This window comes from Pararge aegeria, chromosome 14 (genome assembly GCF_905163445.1).
Source record: "Pararge aegeria chromosome 14, ilParAegt1.1, whole genome shotgun sequence".
In the NCBI taxonomy this organism is placed as follows: domain Eukaryota; kingdom Metazoa; phylum Arthropoda; class Insecta; order Lepidoptera; family Nymphalidae; genus Pararge; species Pararge aegeria.
In genome coordinates, this window is record NC_053193.1 from 16193505 (window position 1) to 16215585 (window position 22081).

Genomic DNA, 22081 nt, shown 5'->3' on the forward strand with positions numbered 1-22081 from the left:
AGATCATGCACACGTGGAATGGTGCAAAGAATGCTGGCTGTATTTCCGGGCTGAACAGCCAGGCTGATTCTTTGCGCAGATTCGATTGTTGTGAAATTCGGTAAGTGGGCTTACTACCGACTGAAAACCTCGTTGTTATAAGTGAGTAAAGTCGAGTATAAGTGGGAGGTCCCGCGTTCGCTCTTCGGCAGGGGCAATTTGGAAAATAATAACTTCTGAATTTTCTTTGGTGTAATGGCTTCGCCCGTAGCTAGTTACCACCCTTCCAACAAAGACATGCCGCCAAGCGATTATTTTGACGGCCGATTGGCGCAGTGGGCAGCGACCCTGCTTTCTGAGTCCAAGGCCGTTGGTTCAAATCCCACAACTGGAAAATGTTTCTGTGAACATGAATGCTTTTCAGTGTCTGAGCGTTTATCTGTATTTTATAAGTATTTATGTATGTTATTCATAAAATATTCATCAGTCATCTTAGTACCCATAACACAGCAAGCAAAACAAACATTTTCCAGTTGTGGGAATCGAACCCACGGCCTTGGACTCAGCAAGCAGGGTCGCTGCCCACTGCGCCAAACGACCGTATGCCTGAACCTAATTAAAAAAATAATAGTAAACAACGGACTTGATAACATCTTCCTTCTTTGAAAAAAGTCGGGTAGAAATAAAAATAAACTACGTATTACTTCCTTCGATTTATACGTTCACACCATCATCAAGTTCATGAACGCGGAAGTAGCCCGCAGAGTCTCCGATAACGCCCCCGAAGTCTGCAGCCTACCGATAACCGTGTCTAATTGTCCGTGAGCCAGCTATAATATGCGGGCCGGACTTGAAGAAAACGCGGAAAAATATCGATCGCGTACGCGCCACCTGTTCACAATGGGGGACGCGCACCTGCTTGGGTTCCGCTGCCACAATAGCTCGCAACGCCGGCACGAGCGCACCACGCCACCACACGATCGAGTCACCCACAGCCGAGCTAGTGGGGGACTGACCATTTGCGACGTCAGAACGGCCGCGCGCCGCCGCATATCGATCGACCATCATCTTACCATACCACCGTTGACTCAGATAGACCCACGCGTTCGAAAAAAGAACTGTGATTCAGCAATTCAAATTCACCGGATATTCCATTAGTTCCAATGTAGTTTCACCACCATGCATATCACTTCGGGATTGTCGCCGGCGTCCGGCGAAATGCTGGACGCCTCTATCAACTTTTATGGAGATTCCGGAGAGCAGTGCGGATTTTTTTCTCTCGACCACGCGGTTCCGGAATCTTCGCACACCGTTGAAATCGAATACGTATACGAGCAACCCGATAGCTATGTCTTCAATGAACCCGCAGTATTGGAACTGCAAACAGAAGAAGCTGGGAGTACAGTTAAAGAAGATGAGCAACCAAAGAGTAGTGAAAAGAAAACTGTGAACGTAGTCGAGGAGGACCAAGAAACTGATCTCACGAATTTGACGTGGCTGCAAAATATAACTAATATTATGGCGATACCACAGTTTCCTATACCACCAATGTCGCCGAATCCTCCAGCGAAAACTCAACCGCAGAACACAAGACTCCAGAAGTTTAATCAAACTATAGCAAAGTGCCAGAAAGATTTCACGGAGAATAGAGAAGACTACCGGAGCAACAGTGAGAAGAAACCTCCTTATTCGTATAGTACCTTAATATGCATGGCAATGAGGTACAATAATGACAAAATGACTCTGTCTGCAATTTATTCATGGATAAGGGAGAACTTCAAGTATTATAGGAACGCGGACCCCACATGGCAGGTGAGCTTTAACTATTAACTAGCAGCTGATACGCTATGGTTTCGCATGGGTGCCCATAGTTATTGTAAAACATTGAGCAAAAATGTACCCTTTAGAGACACGACCTAAAGATTGATATTTTACGCTTTTAAGTCAGCCATTTGAGGTTCATAGAGAGCCAAATGTGTGTAGAAAGCAGTTCTTGCTTAAAAAAAAGACACTAGAAACTGTCACTTCCAAGATCAAGCTTAATGTAATTGCTATACGCTTTGTTGTCCAGTGGGTTACAAGTGGCAAGTGTATGAATGTAATTTTACAAGTGGACCGGGTTTGATCCCCGGGCGGGCAAATTTGGAAACAAATAAATTAAAAATTTTCTCTGCTTTGGTCTGATGGGAGGCTTTGTCCGTGGCTAGTTATCGTGCATCGACGAAGACGGGCCACCAAGCAATTTAGCGTTTCAGTACGATGACGCGTAAAATCCAAAGTATTTTTAATAAAATATTTCCCAACTTTCAAATATCAATATATTCAGCAGTGGCGTGCACTTCATACATGCACAAAAGCACTGCATACCCTAAAATTGAAATATAGCCCGTATAAGAGGAGGCCTTTTCCATTTTATGTAATTTTACTGCTGTATGCATACCCTGGTAAGAAACCCAGTGCACGCCACTGATATTCAGACCTCTGTTTTATATCCATTTAAGTAGACCATGAAAATTATATTTGACGCAACTATTCATTGTAAAGTCAACATCTCCTGAGGATGCTCCGGTTTCGGAGCGCAACGTGCGTAGAGGGTACATTGCCGAAGATCTGTTTGGTGAAGATTGAAGAAATTAGAAATTACACCATACAGATTCTCCTGCTTTTCGCGGAGTAAATTAAGCTTAATTTTCATAACATATCATGGAATTCCGAAAATAACTGCCTCTTTTAAAAGCTCTTTTGATTCATTTGAAAGAAATATTGCTTAACTCAGACAGTGCCTCATGTCTGTCTATCTTTAAATAATATAAAACAAAGTCGCTCCGTCCTCTGCAGGAAGTTTATATGTAGTATACGAGTATATGCATGTTATAGTAGAGAAACCCAAAGAAGATTAAAGATTTTTACTAAAAAAACCATTAAACCATTAAACCATTTTTGTGCACTTACATTGCAAACGCTGACTGAACCTAACGAAATAGAACAAATTAATGCACAACGGTATTGTATATCTTAAAAATACTGTTAAAAAGTATGCGATGTTCTATGTTTATTTTCTAAGGATAAACCACCAACGTTGCACCATTTTTAGCTATTACATATAACAAAAAAACATATGGGTTATTTACAAAACTATGTTGAAGAAAACCGTATCATTGTTTGTCCAATAAAATACATAAGATACTTTGTCCATTTTATAATCAAAATTGCCCTTCGCAGCATATCATTAAAATGAATATCCTAGAGGATATTAGAGATTTAAAAAGCAACCATCCCTACTAATATTATAAATGTGAATGTAAGTTTGTTTGTTACACTTTCACGCAAAGACTAATGAACCGATCATCATGAAACTTTGGAAACATATTCTTGGAGGTAATAGAAGTAATATAGGATACTTTTTATCCCGAAATTAAGCTCAGTTCCTTTGGGAGAGGTGATGAAAAAAGTTTGACGATTTTACACAAGGACTACTTATATAAAAAATGTTAGAAATATTCTTTGTTAATCTTTAGCATATAAATCAATTAACAATGCGATTTCGATTCGTCCTATAACGATTACTATTTTTTGTAAGTGATAGGGGGAGCTGAGACTGGTCAGACAGTTCTTTTCAGATATTGTTTTTGCGAAAAGATTTTTTTTTTATAACAATACACAACTTAAAAAATTTCAGTACAACTCCACCTAAATTTAATGTCCATGTGTCTTAAAAAACAAAAACAAACGCAGACGAAGTCGCGGGCAACAGCTAGTATTTATATAACTACATTGCACCCGCATATAGCCAGATTGATCATTCTAATCCAATTCTTTCTCAATGGAAGCTTTTCGATTATGGAATGCTCTCCCTGTTCATATCAGGCGTGCACAGCCTCTACCCATTTTCAAACAGCTCCTAAAAAACACTTTTTACCGCCTTAGTAGTTAGCCTTAGTATGTGTATTTATTTATCATTTCCTTTTTATTTTATTTGACTGTTTTCCTCATTTTTAAGCTTGTTTTTAAACAGTCCCTTTTATTTATTTTCTTTTTTTTTCTATTTCTATATTCTTTTCCTTTCTAGCTTCTTTATGACGTATATATGAATATTGTATATATTATACTATATTTATTGTATATTAATATTCTATTATTTTTTTTTTATATTATATGTGTACGTATATTTTATTCAATTTATTATTTATTTATTATTGTAATTTTTGTTTATAATTAAGTATTATTTTGCGTACACCCTAACCCTTCTTCTTAACTTCACCTTCGCTTTTAAGCGATAAGGCCGCGTATTGTACCTTTTCTTTTTTATTTTAATTGTGTATTTTTTTAATGCTAATTGTATTTGGTGTACAATAAAGTGTATTTGATTTGATAATTTACGAAAATAAATTAAATAAAGCTAACTCAAACAGTTTAAAAACCTTTTACCGACTGTCTGCCTGTGTTATCTTCGGAATAGTAGAAACTAGTAAATAAATAAAATAAAGCTAACTCAAGTACGTTTTAAAAACTTTGACTGACTGCCTGTCGGCTGTCAATGTTATCTTCAGAATAGTAGAACCGATTTTGAGGGGATTTTCGCAGACAGTTTATATAAGAACAAGCATAGGCTAAATACTTTCTATCGTGGGAGGGAAGATTTATCTAAGCCCGTTACATTTATGCCCGTTTTCACTAACGACCAAGGCAATGCCTATATAAGTAACGCCCAATCTAAGAAGATTCCTAGACATACATCGTGAAACGTTTTTTTCTGTAGAGACGTCTTAAATCTTTAGCTACGCCTAGTATTAGTGAAATCGGGCATTATTTTCTTAAAATTAGGTTTTTACGTATTACTCTACAAGCTAAGCCCTCAATTGCAATACCTTTTGGTGACTACGTAACGGGCTAACTTGTTAGTCTATGAGTCCCGTTTTATCAGTAGAATGGTAACTAGCCCCTGCCGAAACCTCCCACCAGATTGCAGGACGAACCCTTTTGTCTATAGGGTCCAGACTACAGTAATCCACTAAGCTTTACTATTTTATACTAGGAGCACATAGTTTTAAAGAACTCTCCTGAGTTAGAAGTATGTTGATAATAATAAGAGATTTAGCTACGCTTTATATGCTGCAGTAAATGGTTTCCTAAACAGATTCTAATAAGCGTTAAATCTGCATATCAGATAAGATAGCGTCTAATTGAATTTCGCATATTATAGATTGACATAGGGGAGGGGTAATGTATAATGGAGATAAGATAAAGTTGATTCATAATTGAAGGAGTTATCTACTTATTATCGCTGGCGTATACAGGGCTTTTGGCCAGGGAAGGCGGTATAAAATGGAAAAATTCTCCTTCTATTTCAAAAATAGTAAAGTTAAGGTATATAAAAATTTAAAGGTAGCTTGTGCTTTTGTGTACGCATGAATTACACGCGAGCTTTTTGTAAAAGAGCTTGTCCGGGGTAGTACTACCAGCACGCTTATTTGACGGCCGACTAGCGCAGTGGGTAGCAACCCTGCTTTCTGAGTCATGAGCATGTACTTGCTTTATAAATGGAGGATTCTTTAAATCGTACGGATAGTTCGCAAGATTAACGGGCGAAAATATAAAAGCACTTTATAATCTGAAGCACACATAGTAGGTAGCATGGGGTCTCCTTTCAGAATGAAGTTTCTTAGGCCGTAGGCTACCAATTAGTCCAAAGGCGGTTTTGACAGAAGCAGGTGTTACCTTGCGGAATTCCATGATATATTATGCTCTACGAAAAACAAGGAGAATCTGTATGGTGTAATTTACAATTTCTTCAATCTTTACTTATATAAAATAAATAAATATACTATCTACGACAATACACACATCGCCATCTAGCCCTAAAGTAAGCGTAGCTTGTGTTATGACTGATCATTATTTTTATGAATTATATACATAAATACTTAGAAAATACATATAAACACCCAGACACTGAAAAACATTCATGCTCATCACACAAACATTTTTCAGTAGTGGGAATCGAAACCACGGCCTTGGGCTCAGAAAGCAGGGTCGCTGCCCACTGCGCCAACTGGCTGTCAATATATATATGTATATGGATTAAGATATTTTTGGTGAGGAGTATAAAGATTGAAGAAATTATAAATTACACCATACAGATTCTCTTCCTTTTCGCATAGTAGGTATAGCAATCATTTTCATAATTTGACATTTCTCACTCTTTCAAGAACATTTATTTATTTACATATACCAACGATACACTGTATTATCATTAATCATTTTAGATTATAGTTTATTGATAACTGAGGAACTAACTTGTTACATTATGGATAACTGAGGCATGCAGATTTCCTTAACGTTGTTTTAAGTTCACTGTTAAAGCAAGTCCTTTAATCAAAAATGCACATACTCGACATACCGAACTCGGTCCCCCCGAAAGGAAATCCGAGGTTTAAACCACTAGGCTATCACCGCTCGCAATACAAATTCAAATATACTAATATAAGAATAAAATCAAATATACTAAAGGACAGTTAGGTACTTACTTTACTTTTTGTCTTTTACAGAACTCCATACGGCATAACTTATCACTCAACAAAGTCTTCGTAAAAGTGGCCCGTTCAAAACACGAACCTGGCAAAGGTGGCTTCTGGAAACTAGACCTGGCTCACCTGGAAGGCACTAAACGCATTTCGAATAGACCGCATAAGAAGAAGAAGGCCAGCGAAAGAAAAGAGCCACAAGTCTCCGAAGAGCAAACAGCAATCGCCAATATACCAATTGATATAAACGATCTGACCAATGAACTTAACCAAGCTGTTACCTGGCATTTACCTGAATTTACCCTCCAGTCGTTATCGGATATCGACATGGACGCAAATATTGGGGCAAATGTGATTGTCGAACCAGTGGCGCCCCCACCTCTAATGCCAGAAGATGACTTGTCGTCTCTACTCCTGAATCCAACGGACTGGTCGGATCTTCAGCTGGATATGTTGGACAATTATTTGGATTCGTGTTTCAAGTAAGTTTTCCTAGATTTAGATTACTCTTGTTTGTCTTAAAATATGTGTTGACACATTTCTCCCTAAAGTATTAGGGGGCGTCCATAAATTACGTGAGGTGTTTTATTAATTTTCTGTCCCTTCCCCCTGGTGAGATGTCGTGAGATTTTTTCAACCCCCTCCCCCATCCACCAATCTCCCATGAGATTTTACAAAATGTGGGTTTCTTACGTTAACGCGTTGAATTGTTATTGTAAAAAGACCAATGGACCAAAATAGTATAATTTTTTTTTGTTTCAATCAGAAAAAAAATGGCGTGATATTTACCGGGCCACCTTAAACGTCTCACGTATTTTATGACCGCCCCCCTTATATATATACCTAAATTACTAGTATTTCGGCAAGCAAATTAGGTATCAGTACAAGAATAGGGTAACAGGGTTGTCAAAGAACTAAAAATCCACAAAAGGACTTTTCTAAAGTCTTATACATATATGGAATAAAAATTGCAATATATTAAATTAAACTTTAAATCTATTCAAAGGGCTTTGTATATTCTAGTATGGAGACTGACATACCGTCCGCTTATTGTTTTCTTGTCAAAATAAAACCAGCATTTATTATGTTAGTCAAATCAGCCTATACCAAATAGTATTCGATACAAAAGCAATTAAATTGTACGGTGACATAGGAATTGCTGTAGGTAGGGAAGCCACAATATCCAAATCCCTTTGAAATAGAGAGAGAAAACTAACTGTGATTGCGCTCGCAAACCCTGAAACTTGCTTCTTTGCGTACACCTACATTAATCTAACTCGGGTTGTAGGGTAATACAACCACTATAATAAACGACTTATCACATTTCGTCGGTGTGACGTCATGCTGCGAAGCGTTTGATGACATCATTGGTATAATTTTGAGTAGGTAAAAGTGAATATGAGGAGTTTAGAAAATATGTTAGTTAAATTTAAATTCTCAAGGCATATGCGAAAGTTTAAAAGGAGGTAAATAGTAGTTTTGTGAAATGTAAAATCTTCGTTTAAAATTAATAACATTATAAAATGTAAAAGTAGTGAATTAGCAATTTTTAAAGCTTTGGAAAATTTCGATAAGTTGGCAATAATATGTACATATTTGTAAACGTAGTGTTTGTACAGAAAAGTGTTAATTTATCATGAATTAAATGATGTTATAAGACATAGTTAGTTAATTAAGTTATCGGAATATTAGAATTCTGTGAGCATAAAGAATTCTAACCATTTCAAAACCAAAGAGTTGAATTGTTAGACAAAATAATAAAACCGGCCAAGTGTGAGTAAGACTCGCGGATTGAGAGTTCCGTATAGAGAAAGGAAACGTACAACGTTTTGAGTTTAACTATTCAGGTTTCAAATTTTATCTTTTGCATTGCGTCAACGGAAAAAACCGTATAGGTTTTGATTTCGTTGCAAGTTATAAAATATACTTACAGCATAAACGGTCGTGTATATGACCAAATTATTATAGGTAGGTAGGTATTTGTATAAATGATGCAAAGAGATATACCTACATGCGTAAAGATTTACCTATATGCTTAAAGATGTACCTTCATGCATAAAGATATACCTACTTGTACATAGATGAACCTAATTGCAAAAAATTGGTTGTCTGTAACGTCGGCGTACTGACGATAGTTGAACGTGACAACGTCGTAAGAAAATACTGATGGAATGGTTGCATTTTTCAAAAGAAAATTTTAATTTTATTTGTTTGATAGATATTATCGTTTCTATAAACAATTGACACCACATTCACTTTTCACTGCACTTCATCCTTGCCGAAAACATGTAAATGTATTATTGTATAGAAGCTGTCCTCGCGGACGCATCGCTCACTCAAGTAGGAGAGATACAGATGTCGAACGCCTCAGAGCGAGGTAACGCCGCATACGTCATATTTTTTCGTGCGTGCAGCCGGCTCCATCGAATTATAAGACGTTGTCACGTCAAAAAATATATCTGCATGCAAATAGGTGTATGCATATAGCATAAAGATATACCTACATGCATAAAAATATACATTTTACATGCGTGATGTTGCTCAAAATGAAAGCTCAGTAACCATTTTAACTGATGGAAAAAATAATGTACAAGTAACATTCAAAAATATGTGCTAAAATGCACAAATTTATTTTAACAAAGCACAATATTAATTCAATAAATTATAAAAAATATAATATTATGTGTACATAAACATAAACTATTATTTTATAGGTTTGTAGTAGTTTTTTACTGTAGATACTGCGTAGTACCCAGTGAGATGTTATTACTCGTAGAGAATGTATTATTCCACAAACGTTGCGTCGTTTAAGACAAAATAATGCTTTTTAATCTATATCGTGCTATAACGCCGGCACTATAACGTAACTATAACGTAGCGTAACCGGCAAAAAAAACTAATTCTACAATTTGCAAATAAATGTCTTATTACATTGAAATTTTACGATATTATGTTAAACAATTATTAAATTGTAGTTCAAGATTTATAAAAGACTAAAATAGCTTCTACCTCTGGCCGTTATAGGTTTTAGACCACTAAAATAATGCATCAGGCACATTCGGTTTTTTGGGCGTGGTAGTACTCAGTAAAGGCCGGGTATTCGCTACTCATAAAATATTGTTTAATATAAATCAGCTGACCGTACCGGTGATATCTAGGCGCCGATAGTCTTGACGTTTCAAAAGTGCCTCGAAAATTTAAAAAGAAATAAATGATTTTATCTGCATGTGTGATAGATTCAATATGTAGGTACATTAGTTCTAAGAAAGGTCTTCGTAATGCGTTTGATCTTATTATGTCCTATATATCTCTAATGGTAATAACATCTCACTGACACTACCATGACAATTTTACCGCTCAGTATTAAAAGGTTCAAAAACCTAATAGGTATTGCTATTTGCACAATTATTAATTACATCAAAATTCTAAATTAATTAGTATTAAGTATCAATATGAAATATTCCTATGAACTAATTATTAGGTACAATTGTAAACAAAAGTGCGTTGCAATATTTTTATTGCAGATATATCAATTATAATATTAAGGCAACAAATAATCAAATACGAATTGGACGTAATAATGAAATATTTGACCGAACAAGTAAGTAGGTACAATTGTAAACACAAGTACATAGCAATATTTTGTTTATACATTTATCAAAAACAATATTTAGGCAATGATCAAAGGTCAAATTATATTAGGAATTTGACGTATTAAGTATTGCTGTGAATGAAATATTTGAACGAAAAAGTTGGTAGGTACAATTGTGAGCAAAAGTGCATAACTTTTTTTTTATATGTATCAAATACAATAATTTGGCAATAATCAAAGGGAAAATTACATGAGGAATATGAAATATTAATTTTTGTTGTAAAGAAAGCATTTGAACGAAAAAGCTACACTTGTAAACAAAAATGCCTAGCAATATTTTTTTGTACATTTATTATTACAATTATGTGTAGGGTTATTCTTGCAGTGCTCAACTTACACGAAGAATGGATTTCTTATACAGCACTTTCCATTAATAAAATGTTATTTAGCGATTAATAACTCAAACCATGTTCATAAAATGAACTCTCCAAATAAGTCGGTACAGTTATGAACAAAAGTGCCTTAACAGTGAAATCTCTGAACAATCATTTGTTATTATTGGGTAGTACAGAATGGAGATGTAAGGTGGGTACCTTACATTTTGGACTAAGTCATCACTTCCATGTGAAATTTTCGTCCAGAGCTAACTCAGCCATCGAATAATTGAACTTTTATAAAAATATCGGTAATAGTCCAATATCGTGTAACTTACGTTATTTAACAAGTGGATTTTTGTATAAAGAACCGTTTGCAATGGAAATATTAACTTTTGAATGAATGCATTAGTGGAAGGAGAAAAAATAGTCAGCATCAAGAGTTTTATCTTAATTTCAAGAGTACGTGAATCATTCGGTCTATTAGTGTTAAAGAAATACTTGTTTGGCAACCGTCTGCTAAATTCAACTTATGCAGTGTTTAATATAATTGTAATTTTATTTACGTTGTATGCTAATAATAAATAAAATATATCAACGACTATATATTTTTTTGCATAGTTTAAATTTGTTTAGTACCATCTGTAATTATATTTATATTTTATTTAAGTGTCCGAAAGCTCGGCAGTGCATCATTGGTTTATATAAAGTATAGTGAATTGTATTAAATCAATAAGCTTTATTTTGGCTTAATAGGATAAAGATAAAATAAAGATTGAAAATGTATTTATTGTAAAATGATTGACCTATTAAATCAGACAATCCGTCCAGTATTATTGTATGCAGTAACTGCAGTGTATATACGGTTTGCTCAGCACATAGTGAAGATATACAGTTTAAAGATTTTTCATATAATATAATCTCTATGGTAATTTTTATCTTTTTATTAGTCTATATTAATTAAGCATTGTAAATTATAGTACCCAGCCTAAATACAGAGCTATCAGTAAAATATATCATGTCTAAAGGTACGTGTCGTTTGGCCAGAAAAGGCATCAAAGATAATGCATTCAGATTATAGAAACTCACGTAGCGGTTTGAATGGAATGATCGTCAATGCCGGGGTCTGATTTGCGTGCATTTTATATTGGCTACTTGGTTTGACTTCAATAATATAGGTATTATATAAATTAATAAACAAATTCATTTGATGATTGTAACGAAATGAGCACAATTTATGCGTGTAATATCTACAAAATCCAAGGTTTTTTTGTGGTTTCATCAGTAATTGCTGGTTTATTGATAAGAAGGTAATTAAAATCTTGACATGAATATTGATGAAACTATGTTATCTTTGTGACATCATTCGCACACCATACAATTCTTGATCGCTCGATGCTGTTAGAGTATGCAGTGTTAAGTGAATTCGCACAAAGTTATCCAAAATCCCTGTAGTGCGTAGAATGTGGTGGCCGATGCGGCTAATCGACATGCACCTTAAATTTAGGCTAGGCTGAAAACGATTGAAAGAAACTTTTTATTTGTATAGTCGGTATAATTTTATTTGAAAAATGTTATTCTATTAGCACAAAGTAGTTCGTGGCCTTTGAACGTTATTAGATTGACTAAGTTTAGGATTATTTGTCCGTCCATCTTATTTTTTTTAATGAAAATATACTGTGCAAGTGTGTCCCATAAGGATACATTTTAGGGCCCTTATGTTTTTTTATGTATACAAGTTACCTATAATATTACTTTAATTACGTGTGTCATGATTGCTATTTTATATAAATGTAAATGAAGAAAATTTTTATTAGTTTTAAACTTAATCTAGTCATTTTAATTACTATTATTTGGTATATTGTGTATTTTTCACAATCAATTTTTATCTCATATGAATCGGGTTAATATTTAAAGCGCATTAAATAATTGCAATTTGTACAATCCAAATACATGTCTAGAAATAGTCTAAAGACTATATTTTCTATACTCAAAATGGACTTAACTAATTTAATTTTTTCTTCAAGTAAATTTAGACCTTAGGGTCCATAGTATTGGTGTAATCGTACGTAGTTTGATGTGTACTAGTTAGAATTGAATAATACATGAAAAAAATATTATTGAATCTGCAGTTTTGTAAAAAGCAATATAATTTAAGAAAATAAACGTAGATTTTTGAGAAATTGACCGTAGGCAATAATGAAATACAGCTTTATAGTGTGAGAAACTGATACGAATATAAAAAAAAATTAACGTATAAGAATATAATTGCTAATCATCAGCGGTAATATAATACGAAGTACTAGTAGCGTGTCAAATGTGGGGATAGTTTAAGTAATAAAATACTGCGGATGGAACCTGTATGGAACAGCGGTGATTGCCGCCGCCTTTTTTGTTGGCTTGTGAACGCTCTAATGGTCTAATCTGATGGCAAAACTGTACCGCCAACAAGCGTTACTGTATAGATAGGGTAGGTGTGTGTTTTAAAAACTGCAAAACCCTTCTATCTTAAGATTTTCATCCTAACTTACCATCGGTTATCGCAGTCTATTTGTTAGTCAATAAAAAGAAATACCTATATAGAATAATTTATGAATGTCATTAAAGATTTTGTGCTCGATTGTACACGTAAAGATGTTTTTTTACGTTATAAATACAGTATTATGGTTGTTTCGGAAACTCAGCTCAAATTATGTACGGAACTTTATCAGTAGACGTGACCTTAAATAAATTATTAAAAGGTATACATTTTGGTGTTTTATTGTGTTTTACGTTGAGATAAGTATACCTAATATAACTATTATAGGATAACATATCTGAAACAAGGAACCCGTCGGGCCAGCAGCGTGGTGATTATGGGCACACCCACCTGGGGCTTTAGTCATGGCATTTTTTTAAATGAGTAGCAACCTACTAACATAATTATATACTTAAAATAATATGGTAAGTGCTGTCTTTACGTGCCTAAACTAAAAGAAAATAGTTTACAGTTTTTTCAAAATAATGTGTTATTTCATTTTATCTGACTGGGCAAACATTTAAAAATAATTCTTCAAATGAAATATTTCTACTGCACATATGTTGATTTGTTTTTAAATTAAATTGGTTGATAGTATTTTCGATAAATATATTAGCCATCATCGCTATTGCCGCGTTTATGTTACCACTTGGCAATGTTGGCAACACTGAACCATCAACAACATAGAGGTTGTCTATTCCAAATACTGCAAAGGTTAAATCGACAACAGACTGTCTAGCGTCGGTACCCATAGAGCATGTACCTATAGGATGATAACTAGATAAAGTTAAATGTTTAACATAACATTCTAAATATAAATCTGAAAATAAATCGTACTCTTCACATCCAGGAAAATGGTTTTTATTTAAATGAGCTCCTATACTTTTCATAGCATCTGTTTCAAGTAGTTTTGTCAACAGTTTGATTCCATCCACTAAGGTTTTTAAGTCTTCTGGATGTGATAAATATTTTGGATCAATAAGTGGTGGTAAATTAGGATCTTGACTTTTAATTTTAACTTCACCTATGCTTTTAGGGTGAAGTATCAGTGGGAAAAATGTGGTTGTATACTTCTCAAATAGTTTACTAAAATAGTTGTCCCATACAAAATCAGCTATACCTAGAGACTTTCTTAAATGACTACCTCTGTCTGCAGTTATTCCTACTGGCAACACCATGAATTGAATATTTGGTATTGTTTCATTTTTTGTAGAAACAAATCCCACAACTTCACAACCAGGTGTAGTTAATGGTCCTACACCATTAACGAAATACTTGTATAGATTAAAGAAATTCATCATATCAAACATACCCACAGATTGTGATGTATCGAAAAGTACCAAATCTAAACCTGTACCAACATGGTCTTGCAGGTTTTTTCCTACTGGCAACTCCTTTACCACAGAAATATTTAGAGATTTCAATAGTTCTGCAGGTCCTATGCCTGATAACTGCAAAAGTTTAGGAGAGTTAAAAGTACCTGCACTAATTATAACTGCCTTTTCTGCAAACAATTTTACTTTTTTTGGATAATTTATTTGTACACCTAAACATTTATTATTTTTGATTATTAACTTTTCAACAAGCGCATTAGTTAAAACATACTTGGATGTGTCAAAGTTATCAGATGTTGTCCATCTTTTACCTTGATTTTGAGTAAGTAAAGACTTTTGAAAACCAAGACTATTTTGATGATTTAATTCATTAAAACCTAGTTGTTTTGCTGCATCTAAAACAGCATCACTTAATTGACTATCATATTGTATATTACGTAAAGGATAAATATTAGATTCTATATAATTAAAATGTTCTTCTATATACTCTTTTGTGTATTTACCGTGGAACCAATCAACATAGTGTGATACGTTGCCTCGGACATGGATCATATTGTTCAGTTTTGATGATCCTCCAAGAATTTTGCCTTGTGTTTGTTTGCATTTCTGGAATAAGTAATAAAAAGTTATTAAAAATATAATAGAAAAGTAATTTAAAAAAAAAGATAAGCATTTTAATTTTAAATCAATAAAAGGCTATATTCAGTTTTCAGAATATTGTTTATTTTATTTTTTATTCCACTACACGTAAGCCCTTAACAGCAATCTGACTACATTTTGGTAAGTTTTTATTCCACTAGCTTTTGAGTGCGATCTCACCTACTGGTATGGATGATACAGTCTATGATGGTAACAGGCTAACCTTTTAGGGGTATGGCAGTAATATTAAACCTATAACTAATCGGTTTCAACATGATATCGTACCAGAATGCTTAATTGCTTGGTGGCACAGATTTGTTGGCTGGATAGAAACTATAGAGCGCAGAATTAAGAACATACAGAACACTCATTCAGGCATTATTGCATGCATTGTGTCCAAAAATAGTGAAAACAGTTTTCACTGGTTTTTGATTGAATGTTGCTAGCTCACAAACTTTTACCCATTTTCCCCATTTTATGGTAAACGTTTAGAATATTAAAGGTAAAATAATTACTGCCAACTGCTTAATGGTATGAAGTGACTAACGCCTATTCAAGTAACACTACTAAAGTGGAGTGGTTTGTGATGCTTCAATATATTTAGTGTATTAGTTGTGTATAAGGATTTCTGTGTGTGGATTTGGTAAGAGTAAAGTAATATGGTAACTATAGCCAGCATAAAAGCCTCCCACTCGGTATGGATACAATAGAATGTTTGCTATCCCTTTGTCATGTAACATGAAATGTCAGAGTAGTTCAGTTAATTAATTTTAAGTGGAACAGTTGCAATTTCTATTATATTTATTTTTAAACCAGGATTTAAAGTAAAAATAGGGCCAGTTTTACTGGTGCTGTCTGCGCCTTGGGGGAAAGTTGAGCTTTTGCTAAAAAAACTATGGTGCTGTTTAATGCTTATGGCAGTGTCAAAATATATGCTCCACATGATACTTGGATTTAAAGTCCAAAATATATGGTCTCAATTTATTATTATAGAGCCATTAAGGTTGGCAATTTTAGAGAAACACCTCACATACAGTAAAAATAAATTGTTGGTATTATAAATAAGTCCTTATCTTATAGCAAATACAAAATAATACTCACAGAATTTTCCATAGCAAAGCAAGCATTTTCCTGCGGAACAGTTTCATAATGCCAATCAAATACTGATCTGTGCAGGAGTGGGCCAAATGCTGGTATATCATGGAAAGGGTGACCTTTTCCTCCCGCTTCAAGGACTATGAAGGTGTAATTAGTTTCCTTTAATAATCTGTCTGCTATGAGAGATCCTGCTGTGCCCGAGCCCACTGGAATATAAATAAAAAATTACTTTTATAGCTTTATAGCTGGCAATCAAGCTTCAGGGGGTTATGGGTGTATTTACACAATACAAAACAATGAAATAATATATGTACACTTACAATGATTAATTTATTTAATTATAGATTAGTATAATGCGAATACTAAAATAAAAATAGATATTAACAACTTTACTGGGTCAAAATAAAATGACATAAATGTACTAGCAGTATCCAGTATCTTTGGTTTTTTATTCATACCCATTGTATTGTGCACTATAATAAACTTAGCTTGCTATAATATACTTCTAAAGGTTTTAATGTGAAGTTAAATAGCTCCCCAATATAATAATATTCAAATATAAAAAACAAACTCTTCAGCTTCATTATGTAGTATAGGCTTCATTGTGTAGGTATAAGTAAATAAGTTTTATGTTCTCTTTACTAGTTAATAAATTCTTAGTAAAATTAATTCAGTAGTTATAGGTTTTGCCAAAATAAAAAGTTCTCCAAGTAAACTCAGATATTTTGCTTCAATCAGGAAAATAAAACATGGAGAAATAGAAATACTTTACTTTAACGGCCCACTAAAGGACATGGTCCTTCTCACAAAAAGGGTTTGAGCTGTAGTCCAGTGCAGGCCACATGCTGACTGATGAGAAGATGTTTTCCTTCACTGTGAGAGTGAGTGATTATAATTTGCTAACATCAAAAACGCAAATAACTCCGAGAATTTAGATGGGCGTTCCAGGGATCGAACTAGGTCCTTCCAAAAGGGAACCCAAAGCTTTATCAACTAAGCTATCATCGCTTTTTCGCGTCATTGAAATACATACCTATAATAAAATCATATTTCTCCTGGGCTTCATGAGAAGACGTAAACAAATCATAGTAGTACACCAGGTAAGTAAATATCGAAAACATGTGAATGCATACGCTGCACAGAAAGAATTGTAGAAGATGCAGAGGAGACATTTTTACACTCCATTTATATTGAGAGTTTCTAAATGTTTTATAATCGTAAGTTGAATTTGAAAAGCTGAGGAGTGAGGTTATGTTTACATGTTCAACTGTCAAAATGACAAATAGATTTTCGAGCCGGAATCTTGGCATTTTGGGCATGACGTATACACTTGAAACGATTATTACAATATAAATACACTTGTTTACTTAAATTTACGAGCATGAAATGGTTTAATAAAAGCACGATGTGGGAAATATTAAATAATATAATTTATATTACAATTATTAATCACATTTCCTAAAATTAGTAATTAATATAATACAAATCTTAGCTTTTATCCCAATTAACTTCGTATAAGCAACTGTACTGTATTATTATTTAAACATCTGATTTAATTCTGTCGTAATTTATACGAATAAAAGATAACATTAGATTTAACATGTGCCTATTTAAAAAATATTATTATTCTTAAATTTCTAGAATCTGTGGTTCCAATTTCAATCTATCTATGGTTTCTTGAGGCATACAGTATGTGGGATTCACCCGCTTTATAGTGGTATTGCCAAGTAAGGAAAGGCCGGCCAAGCCAAATAAAGTATGGAAGGGGTCAGTTATGTCCCCTGGTCGATCACTGAAGCCTCCTGTTTCTGCGTCTTGGCAGGCTAGAATGTATTGTTCAAGATTTTTCTTGTCCACCCAATCTATTCTGTTTAGCATTGATAGTGATGACATTACCCACCTGAAAATAAACATAATTTTTAAGGGTTTTAAATTAGCTATTTCATTTAAAATAGTGGCCACTCTATATTACTTGTATGAATTATAAGCTGACATATGTAAGTGAAATCTTCTAAAGCATCAGGTTTTGTCGACCACCTCCGCGACGCATTGATTAGCGCTCTGGTATTAAGAGTAGACGTCTCGGATTTCATCCCCGGGTAGGGGCAATTTGGGAATTAATAATTTCTGATTGTTTTCTAGTCTGTTGACTGGTCTAATGGAGGCTGTGGCTAGTTTAAATGTACAGGTACGATGCCGCGTAGAAACCGACTAGGTTAGGCCACCGTGTTAAGTAGCTGCCATATCTCCAAAAGATTCAGATTTAGATTAGAGTCAACAGGTAACTTGTAGTGGATGCATTGGTAGATTTCCTTGCCTATCTTGATGTTTAATAACTAATGTTTCAAAAATTAAAGATGGCCGCCTATCCAGATTGTTATTTTCAAAATTTGAATGTAGTTTTCAGTGCTTTAAGGGTACGTTTTATAATTCTTACACAAGTAAACGTTTAAAATCATACCATGAATAGCACAAGTCAGGTAGCTTCTCTGGTCTGCCGTTAAGCCCACCGCTGGGCAACTGTCGCTCGCATAACCACCAAGCAAGCTCATCTGCCTTAAGCGCGTCCATGCGCTTGCATATCGACAGTGTACCCACGCAGCAGTATATTAACCCTGCCAATAAAATTCATCATCATCAACATATTACCAGCTCCCTACAGGGCACAGGTCTACGCTCAGAATTATAAGGGTCATAGTCTACTATAAATAAATAAATAAATAAATAAATATAGTACGACAATACACACATCGTCATTAAGCCCCAAAGTAAGCGTAGCTTGTGTTATGGGTACTAAGATGACTGATGAATAATTTTAAGAATAATATACATAAATACTTATAAAATACAAATAAACATCCAGACACTGAAAAACATTCATGTTCATCACAGAAACATTTTCCAGTTGTGGGAATCGAACCCACGGCCTTGGACTCAGAAAGCAGGGTCACTGCCCACTGCGCCAATCGGCCGTCTTGCTATGCTTTTCAAGTGCGGATTGGTAGACTTCACACGCCTATCAGATTATAGAGAAAGCACAAACAGGTTTCCTCACAATGTTTTTCTTACTTTTGCATGAGCAGGGCCCTTGCTACCATGTATTAAAGCAGCATTATTATAATATTTTATGTTTTGTTACAGAATTACCATCTTTTTTTTTTAAGAGGTTACAGTAATATGTGAAATAAACTGTTATTTTAAGATAATACATTCTAAAGTCTAAATGCATCTCTCATATTAGACTCACAGGTTGAGAATGACCAGATGATACCTTATTTATTTTACATTACCCGCATGACTCTCAGAGCCTGGCTTGGATCCAAACCCGCCATCAAAGTTCATACAACTCAACACAAAATCAATAGCTTTGTTGACATCAATGGCATCCAGTCGATGCAGCAGAGATAAGCACATTACAGCGCAGAATGAGAACCTTGTGTCTACTTCACCCCATATGTCACCTGTAAAAAATATTTTGTATTTCTACCTAAAGATAAGACACGGGAGAGGAATCTACAAAAATGCACACAACCCTTACAGTAAATTAGGTAGGTACTGTCAATTAATATACATATAGTCTATACACATAGTTATAGTTAATATACATAACATATATCTTATAAATATATACATATCATAACTATATAATACATATAGTTAATATGTATATCATATTATATCATACCAAAATTATAAAAACGAAAGTGTTTGTTTGTTTGCCCTTACTTTGCGCCCTAACTAACCAATAAATCAACTTGATTATTGGTATAGAGTTAGTTGAAAGGATGAAGAGTAACATTGCTACTTTTTATCCAAGATGAACAAACGGTACCCGTGTGCTTTGTAAAAAACCTTAAGACAAAGAATGCAACAAATGTTATCCTTTTGTTTCCCTTATCCTAAGGTTGACTGGAAGAGATTGCTACAAAGCGATAAGGCCAGGCCACCTTTTGTATACTGCTGTTTGCTGGCATTTGCTGTCTGCGTTTTTTTTTATTCTTCTGTATGTTTTTTGTGTGCAAATAAAGAGTATAAATAAAAAAAAAAATAAGACAACAAATAGTTATTATTTACCAAAGAAGCTGCCATCTTCTTGCTGCAATGAAGATACATATCTGACCACTCCTTCAACATCTATGGCGTCCAATTTGTCATACATAGCTAGAACCTGAAAACACATTCATTGATTTATTTTGAATTACATAAACTTTTGTTTTGATTGTACAAATACAATGGTAAACAGAGGATTGATTGTTGATAGGGGATAACAGACACATCATTTCTGAACATAATCATTCAAATTGCCAAACTATAAATTTTAAATCTTATGGTCTTAAAAATGAAATTGTTATAAAATCTGTATATTGGGGGGCCCTAATTATATAATGTGTAAATGAAAACCGAAATATTATTTTAGAGGCTTTAGAGGTACATTATGTACTGTCTCTGAGACTTATTTGAGTAAACCATTGCTATAAATGTTATGGAAAGAAATCAGATAATGCCTTAACAGAACATCACACGCAGAAGTAAATTAAGGGACTCCTGTCAGTTTATTAGGTATGTGTCACGCATCGTAGGTACTATGCACGTGTCGCAAATCACGGAATTGGAGGTAAGCATGTGAGCAATCCATCAACATAAAATATTATTAGAAAGTGATATTATAATTATTGTTAAAGCTCTTAAACTTCTTTAAGAGAAGCATGGTCTTTTCAAAATTCAAAATTCAAAACTACATCACCACCCTCATGTATTAGTATTTCATCACAGGGCTCCCTCTGCCATGAAAGATATGGGTTTAAAGCACAGATCCACCATGTAGCTTCACATTTCTGGTTTTGACAATTAATATTATAATAATAATAACTGTTGGCTGGACAAAACCAATTGATACCACTTGATATACACTGGGATTGATTAATTTACCTGAACAGCACTTAGCGTATACAACATGTGGGGGTCATGGCCATTGCTTGCCGATATGCCTCCACTCTCACTGTCCTGGCAGGATGCTATGAATGATATTATATCATCTTTGGGCATTCTGAAACAATGGAACAATGAAATTATTCTATTCTTTCGAAAAATGCTGAGATGATTCATCCACAGGCAGCTCCTAGAGGTTTCTTAGAAAGCTAATCACTAGGCTTCCGAATAAAGATAAATCCATGATGCATGTAAAACCCAGAAAGAACCAGAGAATTCAATATTTAGTAGTTCTCTGGTAAAATGTGGAGTTTTTAACACTAATTGATTTACACATCAAATTGCTATAACATTTACCTTTTTATATAATAATAATTGACAGACAAAGCAGATGTTACGTAGAAAACCATCGCAAATATAAACGGAGTAACACTATGCGAGGCATGCAAGGAAAATATCCTAATAAGTGGTGGCCTGTGTCCTTCAACCTGAAGAGTAGGTAAGCCTCATTCATGTGCCTGTAATTACACTGGCAACTATGCTTTTCAGCATTGCTGCTTAGGGTCAGAATAAGTATTGCGGTTGTAGTTCCCAGGACTAGCTATTTCACAAAGTGCTACTAACTATATTACCTTGATGATTGGGCCATCAGTTCCATAGCAGTAAGACTCCAGTAAATGCCAGACATTCGCAGGTATTCCGTCATGCAGAACTCATAATCTTCTTTATTCAAACCATAACTGGCTAAGTAATCTGAATGTTTTTGCAAAAGCAACGCTTTTGGTCGGTCTTCGGAAAGAGTTACATCTTTGGTTTTAAAAGACATAGCGATTTATTGAATAGAGAATAGTATTATTTATATAAATAAGAAACTTGTTGATTTTTATTTAAACAACAAATCTTTATTATTAAACAAAATTGCACAAATTCAATTCAATCATTGCTCAAAACATTTGTTTACAAATTTCATAATGATTTGTCATTTGTCAATTGTCGTATTATTGTCACTGTCACTTTTTTTTATTCTTTCCTATAGGGAAAAGGCAAAGGTATATCTATCAACGTAATATGTCTTCAATGTTTATTCATATATTATG

General features: G+C 34.2%; 3 protein-coding genes across 4 annotated transcripts; 1 reads left to right on the forward strand and 2 right to left on the reverse strand.

The window, feature by feature from the left end:
• Positions 1-1158: 1158 nt before the first annotated feature.
• Positions 1159-6986, forward strand: LOC120629597 (forkhead box protein J1-B-like). The gene is made up of 2 exons (XM_039898572.1): positions 1159-1791; positions 6525-6986. The coding sequence occupies exons 1-2, from the start codon at positions 1159-1161 to the stop codon at positions 6984-6986; spliced, it is 1095 nt and encodes a 364-aa protein (XP_039754506.1).
• A 3300-nt stretch (positions 6987-10286) lies between these two features.
• LOC120629412 (glucose dehydrogenase [FAD, quinone]-like) lies at positions 10287-17309 on the reverse strand. Of its 2 annotated transcripts, XM_039898353.1 has the most exons (4): positions 17089-17309; positions 16059-16261; positions 14822-14924; positions 10287-11979 (listed from the first exon to the last, which is right to left on the reverse strand). In XM_039898353.1, the coding sequence occupies exons 1-4, from the start codon at positions 17225-17227 to the stop codon at positions 11975-11977; spliced, it is 450 nt and encodes a 149-aa protein (XP_039754287.1). In that variant the 5' UTR covers positions 17228-17309; the 3' UTR covers positions 10287-11974. The 2 variants fall into 2 exon arrangements, with proteins under 2 accessions (XP_039754287.1, XP_039754286.1); XM_039898352.1 differs by lacking the exon at positions 10287-11979 and having other exon boundaries at positions 12304-14924.
• Positions 17310-17548: 239 nt separating this feature from the next.
• LOC120629248 (geranylgeranyl transferase type-2 subunit beta) lies at positions 17549-21863 on the reverse strand. The gene is made up of 6 exons (XM_039898123.1): positions 21617-21863; positions 20985-21102; positions 20130-20223; positions 19346-19516; positions 18517-18670; positions 17549-17955 (listed from the first exon to the last, which is right to left on the reverse strand). Exons 1-6 carry the CDS (start codon positions 21808-21810, stop codon positions 17685-17687), a joined length of 1002 nt encoding a protein of 333 aa, XP_039754057.1. The 5' UTR covers positions 21811-21863; the 3' UTR covers positions 17549-17684.
• Positions 21864-22081: the final 218 nt, after the last annotated feature.